This window comes from Colletotrichum scovillei, assembly GCF_011075155.1.
Source record: "Colletotrichum scovillei strain TJNH1 chromosome Unknown Contig00004, whole genome shotgun sequence".
NCBI lineage: Eukaryota > Fungi > Ascomycota > Sordariomycetes > Glomerellales > Glomerellaceae > Colletotrichum > Colletotrichum scovillei.
In genome coordinates this window covers 2,415,199-2,441,859 of record NW_023336262.1, presented here as the reverse complement: position 1 = coordinate 2,441,859, position 26,661 = coordinate 2,415,199, and the positions used below count along the sequence as shown (strand labels likewise).

General features: G+C 55.1%; 10 protein-coding genes across 10 annotated transcripts; 3 read left to right on the top strand and 7 right to left on the bottom strand.

Moving 5' to 3' along the window:
- Nucleotides 1–169: 169 nt before the first annotated feature.
- HER10_EVM0010266 (uncharacterized protein) lies at nucleotides 170–812 on the bottom strand (the record flags this gene model as incomplete). Its single annotated transcript, XM_035479731.1, has 2 exons — nucleotides 170–571; nucleotides 645–812. 2 exons carry the CDS (start codon nucleotides 810–812, stop codon nucleotides 170–172), a joined length of 570 nt encoding a protein of 189 aa, XP_035335294.1.
- Nucleotides 813–4,104: 3,292 nt separating this feature from the next.
- Nucleotides 4,105–5,744, bottom strand: HER10_EVM0003707 (uncharacterized protein). The gene is made up of 2 exons (XM_035473372.1): nucleotides 5,228–5,744; nucleotides 4,105–5,129 (listed from the first exon to the last, which is right to left on the bottom strand). The coding sequence occupies exons 1-2, from the start codon at nucleotides 5,551–5,553 to the stop codon at nucleotides 4,214–4,216; spliced, it is 1,242 nt and encodes a 413-aa protein (XP_035334825.1). The 5' UTR covers nucleotides 5,554–5,744; the 3' UTR covers nucleotides 4,105–4,213.
- A 171-nt stretch (nucleotides 5,745–5,915) lies between these two features.
- HER10_EVM0004316 (39S ribosomal protein L53/MRP-L53) lies at nucleotides 5,916–6,746 on the top strand. Its single transcript, XM_035473965.1, has 2 exons — nucleotides 5,916–6,297; nucleotides 6,405–6,746. Exons 1-2 carry the CDS (start codon nucleotides 6,117–6,119, stop codon nucleotides 6,515–6,517), a joined length of 294 nt encoding a protein of 97 aa, XP_035334863.1. The 5' UTR covers nucleotides 5,916–6,116; the 3' UTR covers nucleotides 6,518–6,746.
- An 83-nt stretch (nucleotides 6,747–6,829) lies between these two features.
- On the bottom strand, nucleotides 6,830–8,980 carry HER10_EVM0005561 (inorganic pyrophosphatase). Its single transcript, XM_035475172.1, has 5 exons — nucleotides 8,039–8,980; nucleotides 7,797–7,916; nucleotides 7,379–7,722; nucleotides 7,236–7,319; nucleotides 6,830–7,152 (listed from the first exon to the last, which is right to left on the bottom strand). Exons 1-5 carry the CDS (start codon nucleotides 8,672–8,674, stop codon nucleotides 7,011–7,013), a joined length of 1,326 nt encoding a protein of 441 aa, XP_035334952.1. The 5' UTR covers nucleotides 8,675–8,980; the 3' UTR covers nucleotides 6,830–7,010.
- A 1,049-nt stretch (nucleotides 8,981–10,029) lies between these two features.
- Nucleotides 10,030–11,416, top strand: HER10_EVM0001921 (dihydrouridine synthase; the record flags this gene model as incomplete). The annotated part of the gene is made up of 2 exons (XM_035471653.1): nucleotides 10,030–10,255; nucleotides 10,311–11,416. Exons 1-2 carry the CDS (start codon nucleotides 10,087–10,089, stop codon nucleotides 11,414–11,416), a joined length of 1,275 nt encoding a protein of 424 aa, XP_035334685.1. The 5' UTR covers nucleotides 10,030–10,086.
- A 172-nt stretch (nucleotides 11,417–11,588) lies between these two features.
- Nucleotides 11,589–12,644, bottom strand: HER10_EVM0008177 (uncharacterized protein). Its single transcript, XM_035477709.1, has 3 exons — nucleotides 12,547–12,644; nucleotides 12,398–12,487; nucleotides 11,589–12,340 (listed from the first exon to the last, which is right to left on the bottom strand). Exons 1-3 carry the CDS (start codon nucleotides 12,571–12,573, stop codon nucleotides 11,711–11,713), a joined length of 747 nt encoding a protein of 248 aa, XP_035335141.1. The 5' UTR covers nucleotides 12,574–12,644; the 3' UTR covers nucleotides 11,589–11,710.
- A 215-nt stretch (nucleotides 12,645–12,859) lies between these two features.
- On the top strand, nucleotides 12,860–15,409 carry HER10_EVM0012612 (peptidase family M3). Its single transcript, XM_035482005.1, has one exon. It carries the CDS (start codon nucleotides 12,984–12,986, stop codon nucleotides 15,351–15,353), a length of 2,370 nt encoding a protein of 789 aa, XP_035335469.1. The 5' UTR covers nucleotides 12,860–12,983; the 3' UTR covers nucleotides 15,354–15,409.
- Nucleotides 15,410–15,726: 317 nt separating this feature from the next.
- HER10_EVM0008823 (uncharacterized protein) lies at nucleotides 15,727–16,365 on the bottom strand. Its single transcript, XM_035478332.1, has 2 exons — nucleotides 16,007–16,365; nucleotides 15,727–15,926 (listed from the first exon to the last, which is right to left on the bottom strand). Exons 1-2 carry the CDS (start codon nucleotides 16,223–16,225, stop codon nucleotides 15,882–15,884), a joined length of 264 nt encoding a protein of 87 aa, XP_035335191.1. The 5' UTR covers nucleotides 16,226–16,365; the 3' UTR covers nucleotides 15,727–15,881.
- Nucleotides 16,366–17,294: 929 nt separating this feature from the next.
- Nucleotides 17,295–21,664, bottom strand: HER10_EVM0011214 (FAD binding domain-containing protein). The gene is made up of 4 exons (XM_035480651.1): nucleotides 20,634–21,664; nucleotides 20,197–20,576; nucleotides 19,104–20,138; nucleotides 17,295–19,053 (listed from the first exon to the last, which is right to left on the bottom strand). The coding sequence occupies exons 1-4, from the start codon at nucleotides 20,915–20,917 to the stop codon at nucleotides 18,725–18,727; spliced, it is 2,028 nt and encodes a 675-aa protein (XP_035335357.1). The 5' UTR covers nucleotides 20,918–21,664; the 3' UTR covers nucleotides 17,295–18,724.
- A 2,794-nt stretch (nucleotides 21,665–24,458) lies between these two features.
- On the bottom strand, nucleotides 24,459–25,673 carry HER10_EVM0001607 (WSC domain-containing protein; the record flags this gene model as incomplete). Its single annotated transcript, XM_035471351.1, has 1 exon — nucleotides 24,459–25,673. One exon carries the CDS (start codon nucleotides 25,671–25,673, stop codon nucleotides 24,459–24,461), a length of 1,215 nt encoding a protein of 404 aa, XP_035334660.1.
- Between the last annotated feature and the right edge of the window lie 988 nt (nucleotides 25,674–26,661).

Genomic DNA, 26,661 nt, shown 5'->3' with positions numbered 1-26,661 from the left:
TCCGCTAGTAACATTAACACATATCCTTGTAATCTGCCTATTAAATCATTGACCACATATATAGTAATCGTCTCCCTGATGGTATATACCCCTCTCCGTGAATCCATACATTCATCCCACTCATCCTCTCATCCACCTTTTATGTTCATCCTCCGAATGGCAAAGGTATCTAGATCAGGAGAGCGGCGCCGATAAGACCGACAACACCGAACGAAGCAGAGCCGACCAGGGCGGGGGCAGCAGCGTTGGCGGTGGAAGATGAGCTGGAGGCAGCCTCGGTGCCAGAGGCAGCAGATGAACCGGAGGCGCGAGTGGCAGTGCCAGAGGCAGAGCCAGTGGCAGCGGCGGAGCCGGTAGCGGTGGCAGCAGTCGCGCTGCCGCTTGAGCCAGAGCCGGATCCAGATCCAGCGGTAGCAGCGGGAGAAGAGCCGCTGCTCCAGTAGTTCTCAGCGATACACTTCGAAGTACACTGGGCATAGCGATCTGTGGCTGCCGCAGATCCGTCACCCTGATCACACTTGGCGACGCAGGCGGTGGTCTTGTTGACCTGGTCCTCGTTGGGGTTGGGGACCTGTGAGCACCATATGTTAGTCTTTTCGTGAAATTTCATCGGGATGGCGCCGTCTGTGGGTCCCTGAACGTACCGAGATACACTTGGCCTGGCAGTTGACGTCGGTGGCAGGGCAGCCAGACAGGCACTTCTCAATGACAGCCTGAGCGGAGGAGGCAGCGGAAGCGGATGTGGTGGTGGTGGACTGGGCGGCGGCCAGGACGGCAAAGGCGCCGGTGACGATGATGGAGGTGAAACGCATCTTGACTGGTAGTAATTGGTCTGTGGTGTTACACGGGTGTATTAAGAATGGTGTAAGTTGTTGATATCCGAACAAGAACAGCGAATGTAGGCGTTTTGAAACAGGTGATCGAGCAACGAGTGTATGGCGGAGGCTAGAGAGGGAGGGAGGAAAGGAAGGGAGACCAGGAACAGAGTGGATGGACTGGAGGTGGGTTTAATAGTGTGCAGTGTTCCGAGCGAAAATCCATCTCTGGATCCAATGTCGACCTTTTCCCGCTCGGGGTGACAAGCCAAGGCGCGCCCCCAGGTGCCATGCTATGATTAGCCTTGGTAGTGTGGTCTCTTCCCTGCGCTGCCCACCCACCCCTTCACCTCTTCAGCTGCAAAGTTGTGTGACCCATCGATGTTCTCCGTGTGTCGATGGGCCGGGAACACGCTTGTGTCTGCACGCAACTTGCAAGGGCGGATTCTGGGGTGGGTAGACAGGGTGTGGGCTCAACGAGGACCTGAAAGTTTTACTGCATACACTAGGTATTAGCAAGAGACGACGACCAAGAGAGCAAAGTAAGTACTAGGTACGGAGCAGCACCACGTACTAGAAGCCAAGCCGGCCAACAAGACCTGATTCTCCTTCGGGTTGAGCTTGTGACTTGTGACTCGACTCATAGCCGGTTGCCCCCGTCCCTTGTTGTTGATGTGGGCGGAAGGACTCAAAAGCCAAACACAAGCGAAAAAAGGGGAGCCCAAAGCAAGGTTGGATGGAGGTTGACGATCGAATTGGATCGCGCCGCGTCTGGGGAAAGATTGGGACCTGCGCCATGGACTGAGGTCAGGACGTGACCTAAGGCAGGTACGTACCGCACATAGCCTTAAGGTTAGGCACTTTGAGCCTTTTCGAAGTAAGGCAGGAACTTACGGATACACTAGGAAGGAGGCACGGAGGAGAGAACCCACTTCCTTCTTCCCTCCCGTCCGCGTCGAAAGCGAAAGCAAGAGCGAGAAAATACTCCCGGCCCAGAAAAAACGAGGTGCAGCACTTGCAGTCTTGCAGACCAACCATGCCTGCCAAAGTGGGCCCGGACCAACTGTTTAATCCCAAATTTAAAATTGCACTTTGACTTTTTGCTCTCTCCCTCTGCCAGGATTGCCAGGGCCTCTTCGAATCTCCTCTCATTGTTTGCAACGGCGAGCCAATTGTCACCTGTCTCGTCCCTTGCAATGTCTCCATCCATCAGGACTTGCCGGGTCCAAGGCCAGCGAGGTATTACATCAGTGTGGAGGGCCGTTGGTCTGGTGGTCTGTTCGTATTCCCCTCTGCGTTTTGTCGAGGCCCTCGATCGAACCTCGCCACGACTTTAGCCTCCGTCCACCACCACCACGCGGGTACAAGGTCTCATTTGACACATTGAATTTGGTATTCGAGGCATTGACGCCTCTATTTGAGCCCTGTACCTATACAGCACGCTATCGATGCAACCACGGCAATATAGCTGCAGAGGCTTACTTGTGCCTGTGTGGTATTAGAGAAGAAAACCGTTCAGACGATGTTGACAGCCAAGCACAGGGGAAACATCCGCAGAAGAAAATAAAACAACAGACGATTTTCACGGACGAATGCTCAACGACCAGCGTGACACGACCCTGGCGCGTCTCCTCGAGTAATGCAGGGTTGCCTGGCAAATGGCACCGTGCCATTGGCCGAGGGCACATGCCCTTGTCTCAGGGGCCAGACGACCAGCGCTGTCGACCTGTCGACCGGACAAAGCGCTGGAGCGCCACACTCTATACCACTGCGCAAGCGCTCCATCGGGTACCTGAGAAAGCTGAGATGCGCTGCCGACTAGCACCTGAACGGCCATTCCAAGGACCCAAGATGAGCACTAGATGAGACGGAACGTCGGAACCTGAGCGAGTCTCAACCTGCCGCCAAGTTTTCTTCTCGACGGTGGGACGGCCAACTGTGGTGAAATGGTGAATAGCCAACAGCATTTGGCACTTTGCTCATCCGTCGGCCTAGGAGCGACACCGGTGACGGGCCATGACGATCCATCAGTCCACTGAGAATCCTCCCCCCTGTGACCTAGATTCGTTTCGAAGCACCTCCTAGTGACGGCTCTTTACAGGACGGGATGGATATCCGTCCAAACGAGCTTATGTTCGTCCGGCTTCATTTGGGTCTACTCTATTCCCGACCGACAGCCGATCATCGTCATATGCCGTTACCCGTCAGGCCAACCACTTACACAGGCATGTGAGGGCTGATGGGTTATACACACACAATGCACTCCTGGAGACCCAAGTGCCGTTACCAGCTGCAGTGAGATTGAGAATAAGACCAACGATCCCAGAAATACATTTCGCCTCATTGGATTTCGTATGAAGCGGATTCTGCATGAATACGAGATGCCCACCAACCACATCGCTCAATGAACGATCTTTGATCTACATCCCACAGACAGTGCCACACGACACCTCCCAACACACCAATGCCGTGCCGTAGAGCCGTTGGACTTGCGTTACGGGTTATGGCCCGCCCAGAGGATGCGCCGTCAAGTCTCCGCCTGTGGCGATGCACCATTTCAGTTCTTCTGATTCCCGTTTGCAGCAAAAAGTCGGAGAATTTGGCAACGAATAAGACATCGCTACACCTTTAGTCGTCTTGGATCGTGTGCAGCCTGCCACGGGCTGTCTCGTATATCCGGGCCCTCGAGTAACTACTACAACATCGGCATACGTATTTTCGATTGCAATATTCTATGGTAATGGGTCTCACCAAACCGAATCTCACGGCATGTCCGACTTTGCTCCCTGTTGCTCAATCCCAGAGAGCGGAAATTTCACAACGTCATGCCGTCCTCACCCGTCCGAACACTAGACCGCTCCGGCCCTTTCTATGCTCCTCCCTGGCGCCCAAGTTCAATGCACTGGGGAACGTGGCAGAGAAAAGGCACATCCCTGCCCCGCGATCGCAGCATGTCATTGGCCGCTTACTCGCCCGGCTTTCCATGTCACTTCTCCTTTCTAGAAGTTAGAACGGCGCTTCTCGAAATAAGCTCTAAAGGGTACTGCGTATTGGGAATTTGGGACGAACTTTGGAGCCGGGGTAAGGCTTCGAGATGCGCCAGTATGCGAAAAATCATAATGGCCAAATTCCTCATCGCGGCCTAGCCGTTACGATGGAATGCCACATACATGATGAACAAAGGAACGGCGCCTTGGGCGCTTCTCCAGACTTGCAACGGGGGCACCACTAGGACTAGGCCTCGCAGCAATACAGTTACTACGTCGCGACCTGGATCAAACGTACGAGTGCCGGAGATCAAAATCATTGTTCATGTGATGATATTTCTTCTTTTACCGAGACCGCTTAGCCGTTTCGTAAGAGCAGTCCCTCGGCGTTTGGTCGCCTGACTACCTTACTCAGAGCTCGTCTCGCTGCCTAATCTCTTCTTGCGCTTCTTGCGCCCCTTGCTTCAGCTCATCACCGGGCACCTGGTCAACCACGGCCTCACCCTCTAGCGGCTCGCCTTCGTCCACCATCGTCTCCTCGCCGATCTCTGCCGGCATCTCCTCCACAATCTTACCCACCTTCTCAACCAACGACTCGGGATCTCCACCGACCGCCGATCGCTGCGGCTCCCGTCCGACTTCAATAGTAGGCAGCGACTCATCCGGCAAACCCTCGACGTCAATCTTGCCCTCGTTGACGACCACGGCCTCGGAGGGGCTTCCGGACCCGGCGTACTTGACCACCGCTCCGCCGCCGCCAACGGTGAGGTTATACACCAGACGCAACGGCAGCCAGACCAGCCACCACATGGGCCCGTACAGCAACCTCCGGAACAGAAGCCACGCGCCCGTCGCCATGAGCATGTAGAGCGCCGTCTGCAGGTACCACGTATCGCTCTTGTTCGACCGGAGCAGCGTACCCAGAAGGTCCTTGGAGCTCGCCAGCATGGTGTCGAGCGAGCCGTACGAGTCGTCGAGCTGCGCCAGCGCCGCCGAGGACTCGGTCAGCGTCTGGTGCGCGAACTCGCTGCGGGCCAGCTCCGCCGCGATGAGGTCGTGCGTGCGCCGCAGCGCGCTGGTGACGTTGCCGCTGGCGCCGACCGTCTGTTTGTCCTCTTCTGTCAGGGAGCTCGTGTTGTGGTTCGCCGTCTGGTGGACATGGCGGTGGCGGACGACGTCGGGCTTCTGTTGCGCGCTGAGAGATGGCGAGGACGCTTCGGAGACGGGCTGCGAGTAGGATTGGATGAGAAGTTCGCGCTCGAGGCGCTGAGCCTGAGAGAGGTTGCGCCGGGCTGCAAGTTGCGCCTTGCGGAAGGTGATTCGTGAACTATGTGTGGCATTGCGTGTTAGTGACCCTTGATTCTCCCGTCCATAATTCGCCGAGATGCTCTGTAAACGGAAGTCAGAGCTAGGGGGTATCCTCACCTCTTGATCTCCTGCTTCAACCTCTCCATGCCATCCTTGAGACGGGTCTTTGTGTGCTCCACCTCGCTCCCCGGCCTGCCGTCCCTGAGATCCTCCACCTCCTCCCCGAGAAGCTCCAGCTCGTCCTCCTCTTCGCGGAGAATCTGGCTGATTTCCGAGCTCAGCTCCGCGCTGGCGCTATTTTCTTCGTCTGCTGCTGCGCCGCTGCCGAGCGGGACCGATCCCGGCTGGAATTTGAGGTTCTGGAGTCGGTCGATGAGGTCTTTGAGCTGAGTCGTGGTCTCTTGCAGGGCCGTTAGGCGCTCCTGCAGACCTTCGAAGGACATGGCTTCTTGCTTCTTCTTTTCCCACTTCCTTGCCCTTTGCGATTTGGATCGTCTGATTCGATGTGTGTACGTTACTCCCCAGTCGCTTCTCTTTGTAGAAAATCGCAAGGGAAAGGTTCTCGAAAAGGGGGGAGGCGGTGTTGTAAGTCAAGGTGCGCTGAGGCAAGGTAAGGTAGGGGCGTAAAGCTGGCCTTTCGCGGTGACGAAATGTGTGGCACAGAGGGATAGAGCCCCCCGTTATACCAATATGCAACTTGCTGCGCCACATAGTCTTCGGCCGCCGGGGGATGCCGCAAGCCACACGCGGCGGCGTCCAAGCTCCTCCCCCCGTCCTCCCGAGTCCCGACACGAGCCACGCGACCCAAATTTTTGGCGACAGCTTCGAAGCGCATTGTGAAGTACCTAATTGAAAGTTGAACCACCTCCCGCTTGACTACACCATCGCCAACTCCCTCTCTCGTCTGACCTCGCCCTCAAGTCCGCCTTGAACGATACGATACCACCCAACTGCATCATATCCTGACAAACCTACACGTTCTGCGAAACACAATTGAACCGCCAAAATGATTACCAAATTCATGACCGAGATCACGACAAAGTTCAACCCCTTCTCGCCCGCAGCCAAGTCCGCGCGCCTCTTCATGTCCAACATCCCGCCCACGGCGCGCTCTACGGGCACGACGATCAAGACTATCCTCCTGCCCCGGACGTCGACGGAGCCCGCTTCGCTTTACGTCAAGTTCAGTACGTTCCCCCCCTTGCCGTCTGCACCTACTCGTTTCCTGTCTCAATCCTCCAGAAGACAATCGTTGTGAAGATTGAACCTTGGCTAATATATTGCGTGTGTATAGAGGACGGCAAGGAAATCACGATTGACTGCGAAAAGATGGGCGTCAAGAACATGATTGAGGAGGTGGACAGACACTCTCGCGGTCTGCAAAAGGCTGCCGACTTGACCGACTAGACGTAAAGGCCAGAGAGGAAAGAATCCGTGTACTATTATAGCATCTTGTTCTTTTTAACGATAACCCGGCGTTTCATGTTGGAATTGGGAACGATAGATATCCCTCAGGGCTCTCTCGATTGGCTACGTCAGGCGGCTCAATGTGTAGGAGACAGACTAGACGAGTGAGGCAGATGCTGTCAAACTACTATTGTACAAAAATGCTTCAGGGGACTGAAACAACTCCTGCGAATGAAAGATTATCGACATCACAAGAAGCTCATGTGAAGCTCATGACTTAGGTCACAAATAGTTTCAATGACACAGATTTTACGGTACTTTAACTTTTTTGGTATTCTAGTTGACGCCTTTCAGGCCGTCGAGCTCTGACTCCGTTTTCGACAACATCTACTAACAAAGTGACGCAAAAAATATGGTCTGAGCTTTCGTCTGGCTAAAGCAATCCGCCGGTACTACCAATTCAAGAAATCACAAGGGGGGGGGGAGGGATCCCTTATGCGGAGGCACCGCTGATGAAGAACCACTTGTCGATGGAGGCGTCGATCTTGGCGGCGGGGAGCTCCTCGTGAGCGGGCAGAGGGGGGAGCTGGCCGGCGCTGATGAGAGCGGGGGACTGCTGGACGGTGGTGTTGCCGCTAAAGACGAGATTGTCAGTAAAGGTATTCAGACAAAACGTGGCTTGCTGCGCCAAGGTATTGCGTGATAAAAAAAAACTTACGTGGAGACGCTGCCGGCCTGGGTCTTGCCGGTGATGAGTCTCTCCCAAGCCTCGGCGCACTCACGGACGACGTCCATGGCGTAGCTGTGGCATTTGGTTAGCTTAAGGATAATAGGTAAGTATATCAATTGTTCAAGACGAACCTCTTGTTCTTGCACTCGCCGGTGAAGGCGAACTGGTTCTCGGGCTTTCCGTCGGGGATCTTGTAGATGCGGAACCACTCGTTGGTGGCACGGAGAAGGCCGGGCAGGTGGCGCTCGACGTCCTCGACGTCGTTGAGCTTGGGGGCGAGCGGGTCGTTCACGTCGATAACGATGACCTTCCAGTCGGTCTCCTCCTCGTCGAGCAGGGCCATGACACCGAGGACCTTGACCTGCTTGACCTGGCCGGTGTAGCCGACAAGCTCACCGATCTCGCAGACATCGAGCGGGTCGTTGTCACCCTTGGCCTTGGTCTCGGGGTGGATGGCGTTGGGGTCCTCCCAGGTCTGTAGCACAGCGTTAGATATTGTTTTTTTCGACCACAGGCTGTTATCTTTTCAGGGGCCTTTTTCCTTCGTACCTGGGGGAAGGCACCGTAGTTCCAGAGGTAGCCCTTGTGGGGGAAGCAGTTGCGGACGTAGCGAAGCTTGCCCTTCTTGATATCCTGCTTGATGGGGTTGAGGAGCTCCTCCTTGGAGATCTGCGGGTTGAATTGTCGGTCAGCGTCACATGCCCGTTTTCATTCGTGCTCGTGTCTCAATGCTCATGGCAGAGCAACCATAGCGATCACGGCACAACAAAGGGGAGGACACGAATGCTTACCTCGAGCTTGGCGTTGGTCCAGCGGGGGATCTCAACAACCATGTTCAGGATGGTCTGCTCCTGGTTGGCGTACAGAGGAATGTCGTGGAAGGGGGAGACGGGGACGCCATCCTTCTCGATGTAGACACGGTGCTCGAGGGTGTTGGGAGCACCAACCTTGCGGAGGGAGTAGGGGGAAGCCATTGCGGGCGATTGGTGATGGAAACTTGGGTCAGAGTCCTTTGAGATGGTAGAGAAGTGACGGGCAATCTGCGCGGTGCGTTGGGAGGGAATTTTGGATTTAATACCGGGGGCACCAGCAGTTTGTGACGGGCGAGGAGGGGTGCCGTTGGCGGATGATGCAAGGAGGGATGGAGGGGGAGGGGTAGGAGACCCGGACGTTAGCTTGGTGTGTGCCGCCAGGGTTGCAGAGTGATTGGCCCGGGACGGGGCCTGTATCGGGGGTCGACGAGTGAGTGTGGAAACGGGGCTGGGTCGGGCGGAAGGCACGCGAAAACTGAGTGCGCGGCGGCCAGTACCAGTACAGGCGGTGGAAGGCAGAGGCAGTACGGATACGGGGATGGATGAGCTGACAGAGCTGACAGTTGTCTTGCGGAGGGACGGGAGCTGCAGCTTAATGCCTCGTAACAGCGGCATGTGTGTAGGTAGTGTAGGTAGTATACAAAGTGACCTTGGGGCCGGGCCGGAGGGAAATCGGTCAAAGGAGAGTAGAAGAAAGGGGGATCAAAGGGGAATTCGGCGTGTGGCGTTTAGAGTTATATCACACAACAGAGGACTCTTCAGCAATTGCGGTAAGACTATTTCGGTCTCATCCGAGGTTCAATGGCAAAAAGAGGGTGAGTGTTGCGCAAGACGCTAAAAGATGTAGCCGTGGCTGGATTGCTGCCGTTCGAACAGGATGGATGCTGGATGGGTCTTTGAGGTACTCGCGGCTATCGGGGCTGCAGAGGCTAAGGAAAAGGCAATTGCTTCTGGTCAGGACGGGGCAAGGAAGAAACCGGGAGAATCGTTCAGTCTGTTTTTTGTCGCGACAGCAGCCTGCCGACAACGCAGCCTTCAGAAAATTCTTCACTAGCCTCACCGTGGCTGGAGCTTGCCGACGTACCCCTGCAACTTTGCCCCTCAGTTACCCCTCCATAGCGTCAAGGTCTCTATCAGATGTCTCTCAAGTCTCAACCAAGAAGATGCCATTAATTGTTCAGGTACATGACATGGTCAAGGCTTCCAAACAGTGCCTATTTGAGTTGAATGTGATGTCAGCCTCCCAAGGCATCTATGTCTTGTGCGTGCGCTATCCATACAAAATACTCGAGTGTCTTCCTACCAGAGTGCACCAACTGGTGCTCATGTAGCTGATATTCGTTGAGTTTTCTTGTAGAACACAACCTTCAAAAGGCTTAGCTATAAGACGCAATTTATTCATGATTAAGCGGGAAGTTTGTTGCCTCGGTTTTGTATGTGAGACGGTCGAAAACCTCTATTGAGAACTTTGGTAGAACACTACTGCACTAGTATTTGGGGAAAACCCCCAAAGCAAAACAACTTCTCTAAACCAGTGATTATCGAGTTATCAAAGTGACTCACTGGATGCAACGATCTCAAGTCGCGGGCGGCATTTGACAGACAAAAGCAGTGCCCAAATCGCATTCAATTCGGCTAAGCGACGCCAAGTTGAATAGTCAAGAGAACTGCCACCAGTCAAGTACCTTTCTCGAGTAGCTCAAGCAGAAGCACTTAAATCAGCCAGTGGCCCACAATCAGAGTAAATAGTGACCAGGAACATTCTATGGCAGATTTTCGGTAGAAAGATGGAATTCCTGGCATCTCAAATACTTTGTGGTTGGTAGGTTCCTCGATTGGTGATCCTCATGCTTGTTCACTCAAACGCCACACCCCGATACTTGCTTATCGATAAGATACCGTGACACTTTTCTCCGTTATGCACTCTAGCCCGTCAGGGCATCGCCGAAGGAGTCAACCATCGGATTGCGCCGACCATTCCCATTTCTTTAGTTCAAGGCCATGTAGCTTGAATTTTCCCTCTGGCCATGTCCCTTAGAACGCTGCTCAAGACAATGGGTTCAGAAATCAAGAAAGTCCCGATTCCTCGCCGGGGTGTGGACTACAGGGGCAAGCTTGTTCTTGCGCCCATGGTCCGCTCTGGCGAACTTCCCTCTCGCCTCCTGGCCTTACACTATGGCGCAGACTTGGTCTGGGGTAAGTCGCAAAAGTATGAGGAGCATTGAAGGAATCGCACTGACAGGTTCAACAGGTCCTGAGACCGTCGACAAGGCCATGATCGGCACGACGCGCACCGTGAACCCCGTTACCAACACGATCGACTTCACCAAGATCCCCTCGTTCGGCCACAAGAATCCCCCAAAGCACATGCCCGAGGCGATGGTTTTCAGCACACACCCGGAGAAGGAGGCTGGGAAGCTCATCTTCCAGATCGGAACGGCAGACCCGGACTTGGCAGTACAGGCGGCTAGGCTCGTGGCCGGTGATGTCGCCGGCATCGACGTGAACGCAGGTTGCCCGAAGCCATTCAGCATTAGCGGTGGAATGGGCGCGGCCCTTTTGAAGACGCCAGACAAGCTGGTCGCAATCCTGGAGGCTCTGGTTGCGAACATTATGCCAGAATTCGAGATTGGCATCAGTGTCAAGATTCGCCTCTTGGACACACCCGAACAGACCGAAGCCCTTGTGCGCAAGCTTTGTGCCACGGGCATCACCGGCCTCACAATTCACTGCCGCACGACACCTATGCGTCCTAGAGAGCGTGCCATCCGCGAGCAGCTTCGTATGGTCGCAGAAGTATGCCACGAGGCGGGCGTCGCTTGCATCATGAACGGCGACGTCGAGAGCCGAGACCAAGCAGTCGGCCTGATCAAGGAGTTTGGAGTCGACGGCGCGATGATCGCTACTGCAGCTGAGGCGAACTCGAGCTGCTTCAGAACAGAAGCAGATGGAGGCCTGGCGTCCTGGGAGGAGGTGGCGGCAACATACGTCAAGTACGCGCTCGAGGTCGACAACAAGTACGGCAACACGAAATACTTGCTCTGTCAGATTGTCCCGGGCAAGAGCGCGACATATCAAAAGATGAATCAGTGCAAGAGCTATACCCAAATCTGCCGCGCACTCGGGCTCGAGGATCTCATCGAGCTTGCTCAGCAGACTGATCTGAACAAAGGCGTCGACCCGGAAAAGGGGCCTGGCAAGGGCGGAAAGAAGCCCAATTCAACTGCCATGGCGGCCGGTGGGAAGATGGGCGAGAGCCGGGCTGCGCAGGCCCCTCGTAACAAGTCTCAAAGGGGTGTCGGCGCCCCCAAGGAAACACAGCCCACGCAGCCGGCTCCTGCTGCCTTGCAAACTTGAGATACATCACATAGCACTTCTCAACCGGTTTCATTTACATAGATAGGAGTTTGGGGCCATTGGTTAAAAAAAAGCATAGCGGCATCCTGAGTCCTTCATTGACAGGCCAGGTTAATGGAATTGAGGGATATAGAACCCAAATACGACTTTTATACACATAATGTCGGATAATGCCCATTCACCATGATTTGTTTCGCTCCGAAGACAAGCATCGAGCTGATGAAATATGTCAATTACAAAAGGAACCGATGGTAGCGACTCTGTTCGCTTCTATGGTACAGTTCCACGCTTCCTTTATTTGCCCTTCTTCACCCAGTCCTCGACGGTTTCCCGGGCATCCGTGACCTTCTCATCAACATATCGTACACCAATCTCACTGTGGAGCCTCGCCATCCTCCAGCTGTTCTCGATGCTCTCGCGAAGCTTGAGGTGACCCTGCGCAATAACGGGGAAACGCTGCTCGTACTTCCAGGTGAGGTTGGAGACGTTGCCCATGGTGATGGGCAGGACGGTCCAGCCGGCAGTGATACCAAAGGCTAGGGGCGCCGTGGCGCGCAGGATGATGCTGCGGTTGCGGGTGACGATGCTGCCGGCCATGGCGGCGACCAGGACGTAGATGGCGCCGGGCATTAGCTTCTCGCCGCTCTCGCGGGGCGGGGCGAGGGATGCGATCGTGCCCGTGAAGGACTGCTCGAGGTTGAAGGCCTTGTCCATCGTCCGGTTGACGGCGTCCTCGGCACCGACGGCGTACTGGTACAGGGCGAGGCGCGCCTTGCCGATCTGGACGGCGAGACGGTCGGTAGGGGTAGGTCCTCGCGACTTGGGTTCTTCGGCCTGGGGAGGCTGCTCGGCCTTGGGAATCGGAGGAGGGAGAGTGCCGCTCGTCGCGGGGAGCTCCAGGTCGTCGTAGATGGGCTTCTTGGACTGCGAAATTGTCAGATACGCTACTATCTAGGTGCTGCGAGTCGACTGCGGACGTACGTGGCTGCTCTCGGGAGCTTCAGCGTAGGCAGTTCGGGGTGCCAGGGCGAATCCTCCCAGCATAACCGTCGCTGCTAACGGCGCGGCGCGCTATGGATCTCATATTAGTCGTTGCTTCGATTACTAGTTGATTGGCAAGATAAAATTACCCGTTGTAGCAACACTCTAGCAGCCATGGTCCGCTCAATTGGTCGATTGAGGGAATTGGGTCTTGGTCTCGCGAGAATTATTTGGATGTCACGGAATGATGCTTGTGCTTGCAAGCACCTAACGCCAGGCCCACTGGACGCTGGTGCGGCTATTTCCGGAGCTCGGGAATTCGATTATGCACTGGCCTGGCAATGACTGGCAGCACTGCACACCCCTGCACAAAAAATTACTACCGCCGTCAGTCCGGATGCTATCCCGGCTACGGCCTATCGATTGGTTTATCTCATTCCCATTAATTCTCCCTATCCAGAAGCATTCCCATGGTCACGGCCCTTGGTCGCATTTACAACCACCCTCCTTTTTTCTTGCTACATGTTTTACTAGAATTTTAGTCTCGACTCGTAGTTATGGTCGCGCCATCGACGGATTCTTCATAATGATCAAATCTTCAACCCGCGGCCTCTGGGTCTGCACCCAATGCGTTCGGCAAGCTTCCCGAGGCCAACAGCGCCGGTGGATAGCCGCAGTGTCCGGCGCTGCTCCCTCGAGCATCACGGCCGACCACTCACTGCCGGGAAGGAATACCGACGATGCGATCCTGCGCGAGCTTTTCGACTCCCCCGACCGAGTGTCCAAGGCCTTCAAGGTGGCCGGCCCCAGTGTTGGCCTCTTCAAGAACAGATATCTCACTAGCCCGAATGGCTTCTACGTATTTGCCCGCAAGAGCTTGGACAAGGCGCAGAAGATTGTCCACCGAGTCCTCCATGCGTCGAGTGTGTCCGAATACCAGGCCGTCGTCAAGGACCTTGACCGTCTTAGCGACCTTCTCTGCCGAGTACTCGATCTATCCGACTTTGTCAGAATGACACACCCAGACCCCAGATTCCAACAAGCAGCAGCCGGAGCTTGGTCGCTGGTCTATCAGTATATGAACCAGCTGAACACCATGACCGGACTGAGTGACCAATTGGTCAAGGCCATGGAGCAGCCCGAAGTGGTCGCGGCATGGTCAGAGGAGGAGAGGACGGTCGCAGAGATTCTCAAGCTGGACTTCACCAAGTCGGCTGTCGACTTGCCGCAGCAGGAGCGGGACCGCTTCGTGGACCTCTCGCAGCAGATAAGTGAGGTCGGATCCATGTTCGTCTCAGACATGCAGCCTGCGAAGCGGGAAGTTGTGCTTCCCTCATCGAGCTTCTACGGCTTATACCCCGGGATTGCTCGAGCGCTCACAATGAGGGGCAAGTTGCGCCTCCCCACCACCGGCCCTGAAGCTCAGGCCGCGCTCCGGAGCGTCAAGGACGAGGGGACGCGGAAGGAGGTGTACACCGCCATGCGTACCGCTTCGAAGCAGACAGTCGGTCTGCTCGAGACGATGCTCAAGCTTCGTTCTGAACTGGCGGACTTGGCGGGGTTCTCGAGCTACGCCCACCTTTCCCTGAAAGACAGAATGATGGCAAAGTCTCCCGGCGCTGTGATGCAGTTTCTTCACGCGCTGCAAAAGCACAATACCCCTATTGTTCGCGAGGAAATGTCGGACCTCCTGAAGTTGAAGCAGACCCGACTAGACAGCACTGCTACTCAAGTCCATCCGTGGGACAAGGATTTCCTAATGGACGGCGTGCGGTCCGAGATGAGTCTGCCAGTCCGTCATCCCGATCACCTCCCCTCCTTTTTCTCCATCGGCACCGTCATGCAGGGCATGTCGAGACTGTTCACTCGTCTCTACGGTATTCAGTTCAGACCAAAGGAGTCGCAGCCCGGCGAGACTTGGCACGAGGATGTGCGACGCCTGGATGTCGTAACGGACACGGGCGATCTCATTGCTGTCCTGTACTGCGACCTATTCTACAGAGAGGACAAGTCGCCCAACCCCGCTCACTTCACAGTGCGCTGTTCCCGAGCCATCGCCCCGTACGAAGTCGAAGAGGCTGCGGAAGACATCCACAACGCCACCTCCGATATGCCCAAGTTTGAGAGGCCTGAGCAAGCCGCAAACGACGGCATGGAGAGCTTGCAGCAGGATGGCGTCCTGATGCAGCTGCCCACCATTGCTTTGGTCTGCGATTTCCCCAAGCACGATGCGAAGAGCTCCGCCCCGGCGCTTCTGTCGTACTACCAGGTCGAGACCTTGTTCCACGAAATGGGCCACGCCATCCACTCCATCCTCGCTCGCACCAAGCTTCAGAACGTGTCCGGCACGAGATGTGCCACCGACTTTGCCGAGCTCCCATCCACGCTGATGGAGCACTTCGCCGCAGACCCATCCGTGCTAGGACTCTTCGCCCGTCACTGGAAGACGGACGAGCCCCTGCCGTACCAGATGGTCGCCGAGCGGATCCGCCTGGCGAAGCGCTTCGAGGGCATCGACACGGAGAACCAGATCCTCCTCTCCCTGCTCGACCAGTCGTACCACAGCCCCGAGGTCGCCGACCCGTCCTTCAACTCCACGCAGGTCTACCACGGCCTGCAGAAGCAGTTCTCCCAGGGCGGCGCCGACCCCGCCGGCACATGCTGGCAGGGCTTCTTCGGTCACCTGCACGGGTACGGCAGCACCTACTACAGCTACGTCTTTGACCGCGTCCTCGCCGAGCGGGTCTGGCGCGTCGTCTTCTCCGCCGGCGCGGACGGCAAGGCGCTCAGCCGGGTGAACGGCGAGCGGCTCAAGGAGAACCTCTTGAAGTGGGGAGGCAGCCGGGACCCGTGGCAGTGTCTGGCGGACACCCTCCAGGACGACCGTCTTGCCAAGGGCGACGACAAGGCCATGGCTTTGGTGGGTAGCTGGGGCATCAAGGATGACCATGCGTGAGGAACGTGTACTAGCCATTGTATTATAGATGTAAGAAGGTCCGCATCGCACGAGGCTAGAATTGTATAAGAGTAGACATGTATCAATGACTAGATCGCACTGATACGCGCTTTTTGTATAAGCGCTATGAATAAATTAGTCCACTTTCCAGAGGCTCGTTCCTTTCAACATGCTCTGCCCACGTGGCACGACTTAGACAGCGCCGACCGCACCTCACCTCACCAAGCCTTCATCCGATGAATTTTCCCACCCCCGAATACACAGAGAATACACACAGGAAGAAGCCTATATACCCCCTCGACGACAGGCTCACGAGCTCCCGAGTTCGAATCCCAGCATGAGCACCAAGAGATGTAGCCCCCAATTCAGCACCGGGGGGGTGAACTCTTTTTGACTGTTGTTATATCCAGTAGATATCGACACGGCAACTCGTCTAATATTTCCATGTCTCCAATGCCATCCTCACGACACGCCCCCCTTCCCCGGCCCCGCCATTCCTTCATGAACCCGCATCATGCACAAAACCTTTCACGTACACCTCTTCTGGCATTGATCAACAATACAAGCCGAACACTACAAACCCCCCAAATGATTAGCGACATGTATCCCCAGCAATGGAGCTTAAGCAAACGCAAACGGCACGAGAAACTCACGTATTTATCACCATTCGCCTTCTGGTGCCAGCAGTAGCCGGGTCCTAGCGCTCTGCAGCAGTCGCACTCAACTTTCTTGGACAGCAGCCCGCCGCCGACATTGTTAGGCGAGGAGGACTGGTCGAGAGAGCGGGCTTCCCGGACTTCGGCGGTGTCTAGGGCTGCCGCGGCGGCGGAGGAGAGGAGGAGAGGGAGGATGGTGAAGATGGAGAGTTGCATGGTGGGCGATGTGGTGCCGTCTGGTGAAGTTGTAAGTGAGTCTGCTGTGTGAAGTTACACGGGTAGAGGCAAGGTGAAAGGATTAGGTGATTCTTTGAATGAGTTGGTGAATGGAGCTGGGGTAAAGTAGTTCGATTTGCTGCGATCATGACTCAATTTATACATCATAGTATCGACCGCTTCGTGGTTGGTTGGTTGGTACAAGTAGGTACGGTAGCTGCGTAAAAAGGAGCGAATTCCCGTAAACGATGCTCCAGCCTTTGAGTTGGCTTTTGAGTTGAGCCTAGTTAGATTACACGCCGTAACCTTCTGACTCTACAAACCATGGCAACGTCTACAATCTCAGTTCTCTGTGTCCGCCAAGATTTCATCTACTTTATAGTTCTCGTAAAAACCCCCGTACAGCTAAACGGCCAATTGGCCATGGTGAGAGTTTGGGGCACCAGTTGATCTTTCCAAGACTGTGAATCGTCTCGATACTCTGGTTGTTGGGTTATTTCTTTAGTATCCCCAAAAAGTCAAATATAGTTTAGTCAAAGCTAGAGACAACTTTGAGACTCAACCGCCTTACGCCAAGCAATAGACAGACCCCTTTACCATCATCCCCATTGAATTTCCCCCTTTCGTACCTTTTTATATGATGATATTGGATCGCTTTAGAGCCTCACGAGCTCTAGTAGTGGTATATAAATAGGCCAAAAATTTCACCGGGAACGGCGTCACCGAGGGGCTGCTGCTCATCTAACACGGGCCATTGGGCAATCTTTAGAAAAAAGCGTCGAAACCTTCCGGCCCATTTCCCCTGCACATCAGCTTTACTTCAATGCCAATGTGTACCTCAATGTCCACTCCTGGTTTAGCTTAGTAGTTCACTATGCTGAGGGCTACTCATAAACCAGAGCCCATGTACCAGAGTAGAAGTATTACGTTACATCTACTGGAGAACCAACATACAATTGCATCCTGACAATTGGCAAGTAAATGGTCAACTTCGAAATCTTTTCATCGTTGCATTCAGGGAAATCATCTCTGTGCCCAAGCGTAGCAGAGAAAACAAACAGACGGCTGGCCGTCCTACTCCTCCGCCACTCACCTCCAGCGGGGCCTGAGAGAGTAATCTTAGATATCTTCGCAGGCCAATGAGGTGAGCTACAAGCTACCCAGTACCTCAAAGTCAAATAGCAGAAGCACATATTGCGCATCTCCCTCAACAAGGTGAGGTCGGAAACCCCAAACTCCGCAGGTCCTAAAGCTCCCGGGCCTCCTCCAACGACCAACGGCCAACACCCCTCCGAAAAGCCGGTCGTGACGAGGGCTCCGGTCATCATCCCACCGGAGCCGACGCACCGCAGTGGAGTCACCCGGACCACGGACGTCGTCGGCATAGTAAACTCACCCAGCCGAACAGCTGCGCTGACACTGTCTGTCCATCCCAGCAAATCACCTCAAAATCCTCCACAACAAACATGTACTCCCACGACCCAAAGAAACGAACCAAACAAGATAGGGCAAAACCACAAGACATCAACGGAAAGCGAGTTCGTACAAGCAGGCCTCTAAGCAGCGGGCGCAACCCCAAGCCGATGCCTACTAGCCAGCAGACGACATGCGGAACAAGGTAGGAAGACGTTCATGAAGCGAACTCCCTCTAGCGCACAATATCCAGGTACATTACCAGCTTGGGCGTATGGCATGGCGTGGGAGGTCTAGATCTCCATCATATCAGACGATAACCTCACGCCAGCCCTATCGGAATCGAATCATGCTCATGTCCCGAAACCCCGCAGCACCCTCATTGATGACCAACGGCATGCTGCTGGGCGGTGACGGCCCCAACCACCTCCTCCAGCCTACGCCTTACAAAGCTACTCCCTCTTGTAGTGCATGCAGGCTCCGGGCAGGGTAGCGGCAGGCCGGCCGGTTCCTTCGGAGGGAACAAGATCCCGGATGCTTACTGCTCAGGGTGGGTACATGGGGAAATGGAAGATGACAGCTCGCATGAACCCTCCCAAACGTGGTGTCATGTTCTCACGATGATTGTCCTAGCTCACTGCATACGTGGGCTCGTGGAGCTTAATCTGGCCGGGGGAGTTGACCCAAAGCAGGGGATCTGCAATGAAATATTCCATCTATTGACATGTGTCTGCCTCATGTGGTAAATCTCATCCCTGAAAAGCTCAGCTATGGTGGAAAAAAAACAACAAAATTGAGATCCAAGTACCCCTGCTTTGCAACAGAGCGCACTTAGCGACTGTCCCCTTTAGCTCCTGAAAATGCCGTGATAACAACCGTACCGCCGCCACACTCCCCAACACCTGCCGGATAAGTTGGAAGAGAGAAAGTGATGATTTCATGTCTGCGTCTTTCCTTGCATGCCTGGTGTCTTTCAGGCTGTGGATTATGTGTTCGCGTTTGTCGTGTGAAGTGGGATTTGTATGGTACAAATATGCCCGAGTAAGAATGTCCCTGAATCGGACTCAAAATTAAAGGAATCTGTGTCTAAACTGCCATGGGGGTTGCGGTAGGGGTAGGCGATGCGCCGCCAGGTAATTGGAGGAAGCCGCCGTAGTATTCGTCCAGCCAGCGAGCAGCCTCCTCGCCGGCGTCGTCCATGCTGGAATCCCATCGGCCAACGGAACCCACGTAGCCGTCAGGTCGTACGTTGACAATGGAAACCTCACCGGGACCGAGGCTTCCAAGCCACTTGTTCGTGCAGAGCTGGCCACGCGTGTCCTGTTCTGGAATGTCGTCCAGGTAGAAGGTCCAGCGGCTGTCCTGCAGCAGGGCAGGCAGGTCAGAAATCTCCACATCATCTTTGGGCATTGTAGCTGTGGCTAGTGTTAGTGATTAAACAGAATTTCTGGCGAATAAGACTCACTAATCAAGGCAAATGTGAAGAGATGGCTGACGGCCGTGTATCTCTCGGGCCGGTAGTAGATGTCTTCAGACGATGGCAGTCTAGGCTGCGCAGCGTAAGAAGCACTAGCCGAGGCTGAGAGCTTGCTGATGAAAGAGTTGGCCGAGGCGATGGACTGGCAGAAAGTCTCCAGGAAAGGGCTCGACGCCTGGATGTCCCACATCAAAAGGTAGATGCGGAACTGTCCGAGCATCGGGATGTCGAGCTGAATATCCACAGGATTCGAGTCGATGTATCTTGTGACCTTGGCCGGAGGAAGCAAGCAGCCAGGTCTGGCATCTCCCATAATGAGGCCTTGAGAGTCGGGCCTGTTCAGGGGGCTCTCAGAGTACTCAGCACCGATGCCAGAAATGAAACGGACATTCGTCTTGAAGTTTTCTGACAGTGCTACCGCGTCACCTCCCGCAATCTGATTGGCGTGCTCGTAGTCGAAGTTGACCAGGTCAACAGCGATCTTTCTCCGCTCTTCTTCGTAACTCTCGAGCAGGCATTGCTTCGCGAGTCCTCGAATGCTCAGGTTGAGCTTCCACGCGATGTTCCACGAGTCGTGCATAGAGGTGTTCATGCCCTGAGCAGACTTGGGGGAGTGCGTGTGACTGGCATCACCAGCGAGGAACGCCCTCAGATGGGGGTCGGTGAACCGACTGGCCACTCTCTGACCAATCTGGTAACGTCCGAACCACTCAATATACTTCCAGTCGACCTCGAAAGGCGCCATGATCTTCTTCGCTCGAGCCATGACGAATTCCTGGCCAAGCTCTCGCTTGTCGGCCTTGGGATTCGCCTTAAGCTCAATGTAGAAACGGGTCATATTTCTCTCTCTCGGGATAATCAAAATAGAGCCGTATTCCTGGGAATACACCAGCGTCTTGGACCAAATGTCTGGGAAATCAGTGATGAGTTCGCCATCGAGAACACCCCAGATTGCTGGTTGCGAAAGGCCAATGGCCCGCGCATCAGGAATGCTCTTTCGTACTTTGGAGTGGGCACCGTCACCTTTTCCTGGTCAGTATATGTCTCTCACAGCGCAGCGGTTTTGTAGTATTTCACTCACATCCAACCAAGTACTGTGTAAGGATTGTCCGCCGGTCTTGGGTTACGTTTGTGCGACAGTTGACCTGTAGGGGCCCCGCCTTGTTCTCCGGAACGCTATAGGACTCGAATGCAGTATTCCTCCGTACCTCGACCCCGCGCTTCTTCAAGTCATCGATAAAGATGCCTTCAACCATACCCTGGTGAACGAGCAAAATGTAGGGATCGAGGACGTCGATGACGGGAGGGTAGTGTACCTCGCGGCCCAGTCTGTGCAGCGGCTCATCGGCAGTGCTTCGCCAGAAGGAAATATCGTAGACACGAACACCGCGGAGGAGCAGAGGGTCGGCGAGGCGCATTTGACGGAATGTCTCGATCGTCTTGGGCTGCAGTCCGTCTGCTCTATTTCGGATATTAGCTTACAGAGGCATGGTAGGTATGTGTGTATGGATTGTCTACCTTCCAACAGGCGTCTGGTCAGCTCTGTCGTCAATAAGCTCGACCTTGATTCCAAAGCGCCCGAGATTGGCAGCCAGCATCAAACCAGCGGGGCCAGCACCAACCACGCACACCTGGGCCTCTATAGGAGGCTCAGGCAAGCTGCGCAGGAGGGTGAGTGTGTCTACAGTGGGATCGATAGCATGGAGACGGCCAGCGGCGGTGCCGGCCAGCCCGTTCGTCGGGGCAGTCTGTCCGTTTTGGTCCTCCATTGAGCCGTCCGAATTAAGTACACCAGGTGCCATAGTCGAGAGGCGTGTTGTGATGTCACAGTCTCACAGGACTACCGAATCGAGGTAATTGGTCGTCGGTACGTGATACTGGGTGTTTTTCAAAGTAAGTGACTAGCTAGCTAGCTATGGCAGAGGACCAATTGCCAACGAGGTCGAACGAAGGCTATTGGAGAGGTAGGTGTAGGTGTTCAGGCTAGCTGGCCGCGCTCGCACGGCTTGCGATCGAAGACTTTCGAACGTGGGGTCAAGGATGTAATGCGCGGGCTTGAGATACACCACACTGGCGCTCAAAGGCACAGACTGAAGTAGGCGTGGAGCTCGAAGCGAAGCGAAGAGGGAAACGGGATATTTTCGTACGGGCTCCAGCCGTCAAGAGGTTTAGTATGGTGTCTCTTCGTCCGAGGGGTCTTTGTCTTGTGTGCGACGTAAGGGAAAATTGTTGGGTCCCAGGAGGTGGTATTCGAGATATAATAATAATATGAGATACGGCAGGGTCGCTGAATATGCAGCTAGACCAGGGCGGATTAGAGACCGAGGACCAAAATAGTGGGTGTGTGGTGAGGTGGGTTTGCAAGTTGCAGCGAACTAGCAGCAAGACCAATGACGGATGTTGCTGGACCAGGGCTGCAGCAGCAGACGGAACAAGCACACACGGGGAACGGGGTGAGAGAGCGCAGAGAGGGCAGACAAGACGGTGAGAAAATCAGAGAAGGGAAAGAAGGGAAGAGAGGAAAAAAACAACCGACGAGTCCCTACAAGACCGAGAAAGTGGGAAGAGGAAAAAAAAAAAAAAAAAAGAGGGGAGGGGCCTGCAGACTGATAGCTGGGTGGTTCGACAGAATTGGAGATTGCTTCGCAGATGCTTCAAACGATTTCAGAAAGTGGCATGATGAGCTTTTGGAGAGCGGCAGGAATCGAGTGAGAATCAGACCACCACGGATTATTTACCCATGCCTGCCATACTTTCAGCCTCTTCCCATTGGCTGACCCCCCTCCGGAAGGGACAGCAGGGTCCAGCTGGTTGGGCGCTAGTCCCGTTTCGGCGTGCTCCAGAACGTGGCAGGTGCGTTCAGTGCTCCTACCTCTACCTAGGAATACCACTACCTACCTAGGCCTGGCGTGCCTGGTTCACACCTTCTAAAATCCACGGGTTGGACCTCTGAAGGCTGACGGATGACTGCGTTCACGCCATGGCGGGGGCAAGCCGCGACCGTTTATGAGGCCACTTTTTGACTTTAGCCTCGTTTCCAGCAACACCTGCCCGGTGTTTTTAGCATCACCACTTTCATACGCAGTAGTTCACTTTCACTTCACCTCTCTTCCCACCTCAAGCTCCCACCCAATCCAACTCAGACCCTCTCCTGCTACACTATGACTACTGCCATGCAAGCTATGGATATGGATACGTCGCTGCTCACAAATCATTCAACCTCATCCGGCCTAAGGAGTACCGTCCCATATCTTTCGATGGAGTCTTCAGTCGGATTCCAGTCTTGACCCCTCCGCTAAGGTCCGCCTATGCACCTTGGCAGCTTGTCCTCTCGGCGCCCAAGTGGGTTCTCTCGATAGAGTTGCAACCTCTGGATACCTTAAGCTACGCAGTACGGAGTACATACATGAACGACACCATCACGAGCAAATTACTCCAGACTTTGCAGACGTCGACATATGTCACTCTCGCTCTCATACCTACCTACCCATCCCAAGGTATTATCACTGCACCACCAGCAGACTGCGGAAACATTCCAACGATGGACCATCCTCGTCCGGGATTAGCTCCACCAGCGGGTACCAAGCACGGAGGTTGGAAACGTGGAAACCCCCGATGCCGGGCATGGCATTGTCTTCTACTCCCGTCGGCCCCTTCCCCATGTTACGCCAATGCTCATCTCTGACATGGCGAGGTGCGAACGGATACATCATACACGCAGTCTAGTGTAGCAGTGCAGCCAGCATCCGACATGTCATTGTCACTGTCCCTGACGGAGCCCTATTCGTTTCTTTTTTCAACTTCTGACACCGGCTTTCTGCAACTTCGAGAGACCCCCTAGTTTTCATGTTCCTTCCAACGAGTTCTAAGCAGAACTCTGGGGCCCAGTTCCCTCCCACACCGCTGCAGCAGTCTTCACAACACCATGGCAGAATCCTACGAGACTTCATGTCTACGATGCCTTTCCTTTGCATAACATGCGCGGCACAGCTACGCTCTCGTATGGCAATGGCATGGTATGGCGTGGTTCAGGCCTATACCATTTGCTCGATCAACTGCCGTATCCAATGTGCCTCATCCTGATGGCTTTTTTTCGCCCAACTATCGACCAACCCGGCCGGCCTTAACACAACACCACGCGGCTGCTCTCCAGACTTTCCGATCTGACCCCACTCGCCAATGCCATGAACAGCAGACCCCGAGGGTACCGCCAACTTGGTCGTCCCCAGGTTTCTTTCTGGAAAGTCTTAGTCGCTAGCACCGTCTTTGGTCCCTCGGGACTAAGACGGCACGTTGAGGGCTTTTTGACTAGACTGGCTAGTTCCATTGCCTCTTTACCCTGCTTGACCCTGGCTCTCCTTCTTCTGATCGGCGAGGCCCCGCGCAAAAGGCCTGCCTGCAGACCGGAGCCGACCGTCGACGGCTTGACCCCTAGTCACGGATTGAGTGCGTCTGCTTCCAAAACATCCGGATCATACAGGAGAAACAGCTCGCCTATCGGTGCAGCTATCCCAACGCTGTGGCTCGATTGATAACAAACGTCCTCTACGTCTCGGTGTGAACATTCTGGTTGGCTGTGAGAACGGCAAGTTTTGCCGTCTCATCATGCGGTTTGCTCGTGGACAATCGGCAAAAGGCACCAGGGAGTCTTCCCCTGCGTCACAGCTCTCACTCTCCCCGCGGCAAGTGACTTCTGGGGAATGCGAGTATCAAACACAAGCATATCGTGCAACTTGGCACATGTGTTCGAACTAGACAAGTGGTCTTTACTCGAGCTACGGCAAATGGAGAAGCCTTCGTTCTACTCTTGAGATGCGTAGTAGAAAGGTGCCCCTTAATGATCATAGCATATGGTGGTGCTGGTCATACGGTTTTGCTTCGGAGTGATAGTATCTTTCTTCACAATGCTCGGACATCACCTTATCTCTTCTTTGTTTGCGATAGCTTCCACATGGTATTCTCTCTGATACTGCTGGGGAATGCCGTCGCACGCATTCTCGCAATATCCTGGCAACATATGCTCAGTAGCCTCAGTCTCGCTTTCGCTTGGCATGTTATCCTTCTTCCTTCCATGTGACTTCCCTGAGGACGACATACGTCCTCGGAGGCAGACATTGGCGATATGACATGACACAGTTTGAGCAGAAGCCCTGGGATAAGATGCTGGATAGTTTCAGAGTTCAAAACTGCCGTTACGGGCGTAATGATGCCAAATAGTGATGATCTTGGTACACTCTAACATCACCCAGCACTTCTTCATCCATCGCTTTGAGCTGCGGTGCGGTCTCACCAATGAATTATAATTATAGAATTACAGACGCAGTGAACAGAGTCACCTAAACATCATACACGCGGACAAGCTTGCGTCTTCAAAAAGTCCACCCGAACCTCCTTCTCCCCTCCCAAAACAAGATCGAAGCTGGTGCTCCAGCCGCTCGTCGCAAGCTGCACCTGCGCCTGGAAGAGCGCATACCCGCTATCCTCCTCGCCCGTGGCCGCGAGCTCGACGCTCTCGACGTCGAGCCTCCGGTGGATCGCCTCGGAACGCCGCACGAGACGCACAACGTCCATCGTAACGGCATCTCCCGCGCGCTCCTTCAGCACCGCGGCCGTGACGGTGAATGTGCGTTCGTTGTTCACGCTCGTCCGGTTGACGCAAGAGGAGGCTGCCTGGTAGAGCAGCGCGTCGTCCAGCGGGAACCCGCTGCCGTTGTTCTTGTACACGGATGTGGCGTTGCTCGAGGGCGTCGTCAGGTGGACAAGAAAGCTACTTATACCACTCGCTGCACTGATGGCCGTCTCGAACTGATACCAGGCGAACGTCTCGCCCCAGAGGCCGTACGTGACGCCGCCTCCGTCGAGCGTCGCGGGCACAATAACGGAACCCTCGCCCCCTCGATCCGCGAAGCTCAGATGGACGGCCAAATCGCCCGTGTCCCGCCCCGTCCCGTCCGTCGTCCTCACCCGCACCCAGCCGCTAAACGCAAGGCTCCCGTTGCCGCTCAGCGCCAGCGTGACGTAGGGCTTGATATCGACGGGCTCCACGGGCTCCGTCAACTGCACCGTCGCGGGCACGGTATCAATCATGCGCGTAAAGACGTCGGCGCACGCCGTCCTGAACCCGTTCTTGGTACACCCCAGGTCCCTGATCGTCTTGTTCCCGTCCGACGAGAAGATGTGCTTGTCCGAGTTGAGCGTCTCGTTGCGCCCGACGACCAACGGGTTCGACGTGTTGCCCCGCACGTACTCGGTCGCGATCCGGTTGTCAAAGTCGTCAAACGTGCTGTCGAACTTGGTCACCGTGTCCGGGCTCGGGTCGAGCCCCGTGATGTGCGGGTTATTCCGGCTGTGCACGCCGCCGAGGGTATGCCCGCACGCCACGAGCGAAATCATCTCGCTCTGGCCGAAGCCGGCTTTCGCAAACGTCGCCATCGTCGTGTTGAGCGGCGTCTGCGGCTCCGGCACGCCCGCGGGGCCGGCGGTGCTGGCGTCGACACGCCCCGCGCGGAAGGGCATCCTCGCGCCGCCGCAGCCCGCGTTGGCGACGACGACGCTCATGGCGAGCAGGTCGGCGGCGGAGGCGCGGATCGAGTAGAGGTTGCTGAAGAAGTTGAAGGTGTTGTTGAAGGCCGCGCCGCCGTTCTCGGCGCGGCCGACCTCGAACCAGATGGAGCCGTCTAGGCCGCCCGTCCCCGCGGCGGCGTCGGTGGTGGCCACGTCGTGGAAGGCGGTGCGGATCCACTCGGCGGCGAACTGGCGGCCGGCGATGTTGCCGCCAAAGGAGCAAGGGGTTACGCCTGGAAGGTTTGGTGTGAGATGGAAGGTTTGGTGAGGGGGGGCTGGCAAAGAGATGCAGGCCTGGGGGCGTAGATCACGAACCTTCGACGAAACCCCTGCTGCGGTATCCCGTCTGTAACGAGAGGATGTCTTCAATCTCGTCGTACTTGGAAGGCCAGATGTATGCGGCTCCCACGCCGTGCGACAGCGTGGCGATGCCGCTGATGACGGCGACGACAAGTCCGTCCCTTCTCATTGTCAGGACAGGTTTTCGAGACGTACCTCAAACGAGCGTCTGATCAGAAGGGAAGACAAGTTAATCAAAACGAGAGAGAACGCTGGCAGACATCCCAGGAAATAAACCCACGTCGCACGCGCGAAGATTAGGTGCCGGGTATTCCTTTATAAATCCCCATCATCGCATTGGACCCGACCCTTTTTGGCACTGCATTTTGACCCAGGGGTTTTTTATTGACTCCATTACGTGGAAGAGGGTCAATTGGTCTTTTTGTTTCTGTTTTTCCCACTCGGGGAACTTTTTTTCTAAAGAGAAAAGAGCGAGAGCTCCAGTATCGCCAAGACGTCAAAGGAAAACGGATCTGGCTTGCATCGGGTCCCTGACCCGATCGAGCATCTCTGCCCGAAAGTCGTGGGTTCTTGTTGGCGGCAACGAAACCTCTGCAGTGCGAAGATGCTGCTGCTTCATAGCAGCATGGTCGAGAAAAAAATCCCCTCGCAGCTGAAAAGGGGTGGATAAAACGTCAAATAA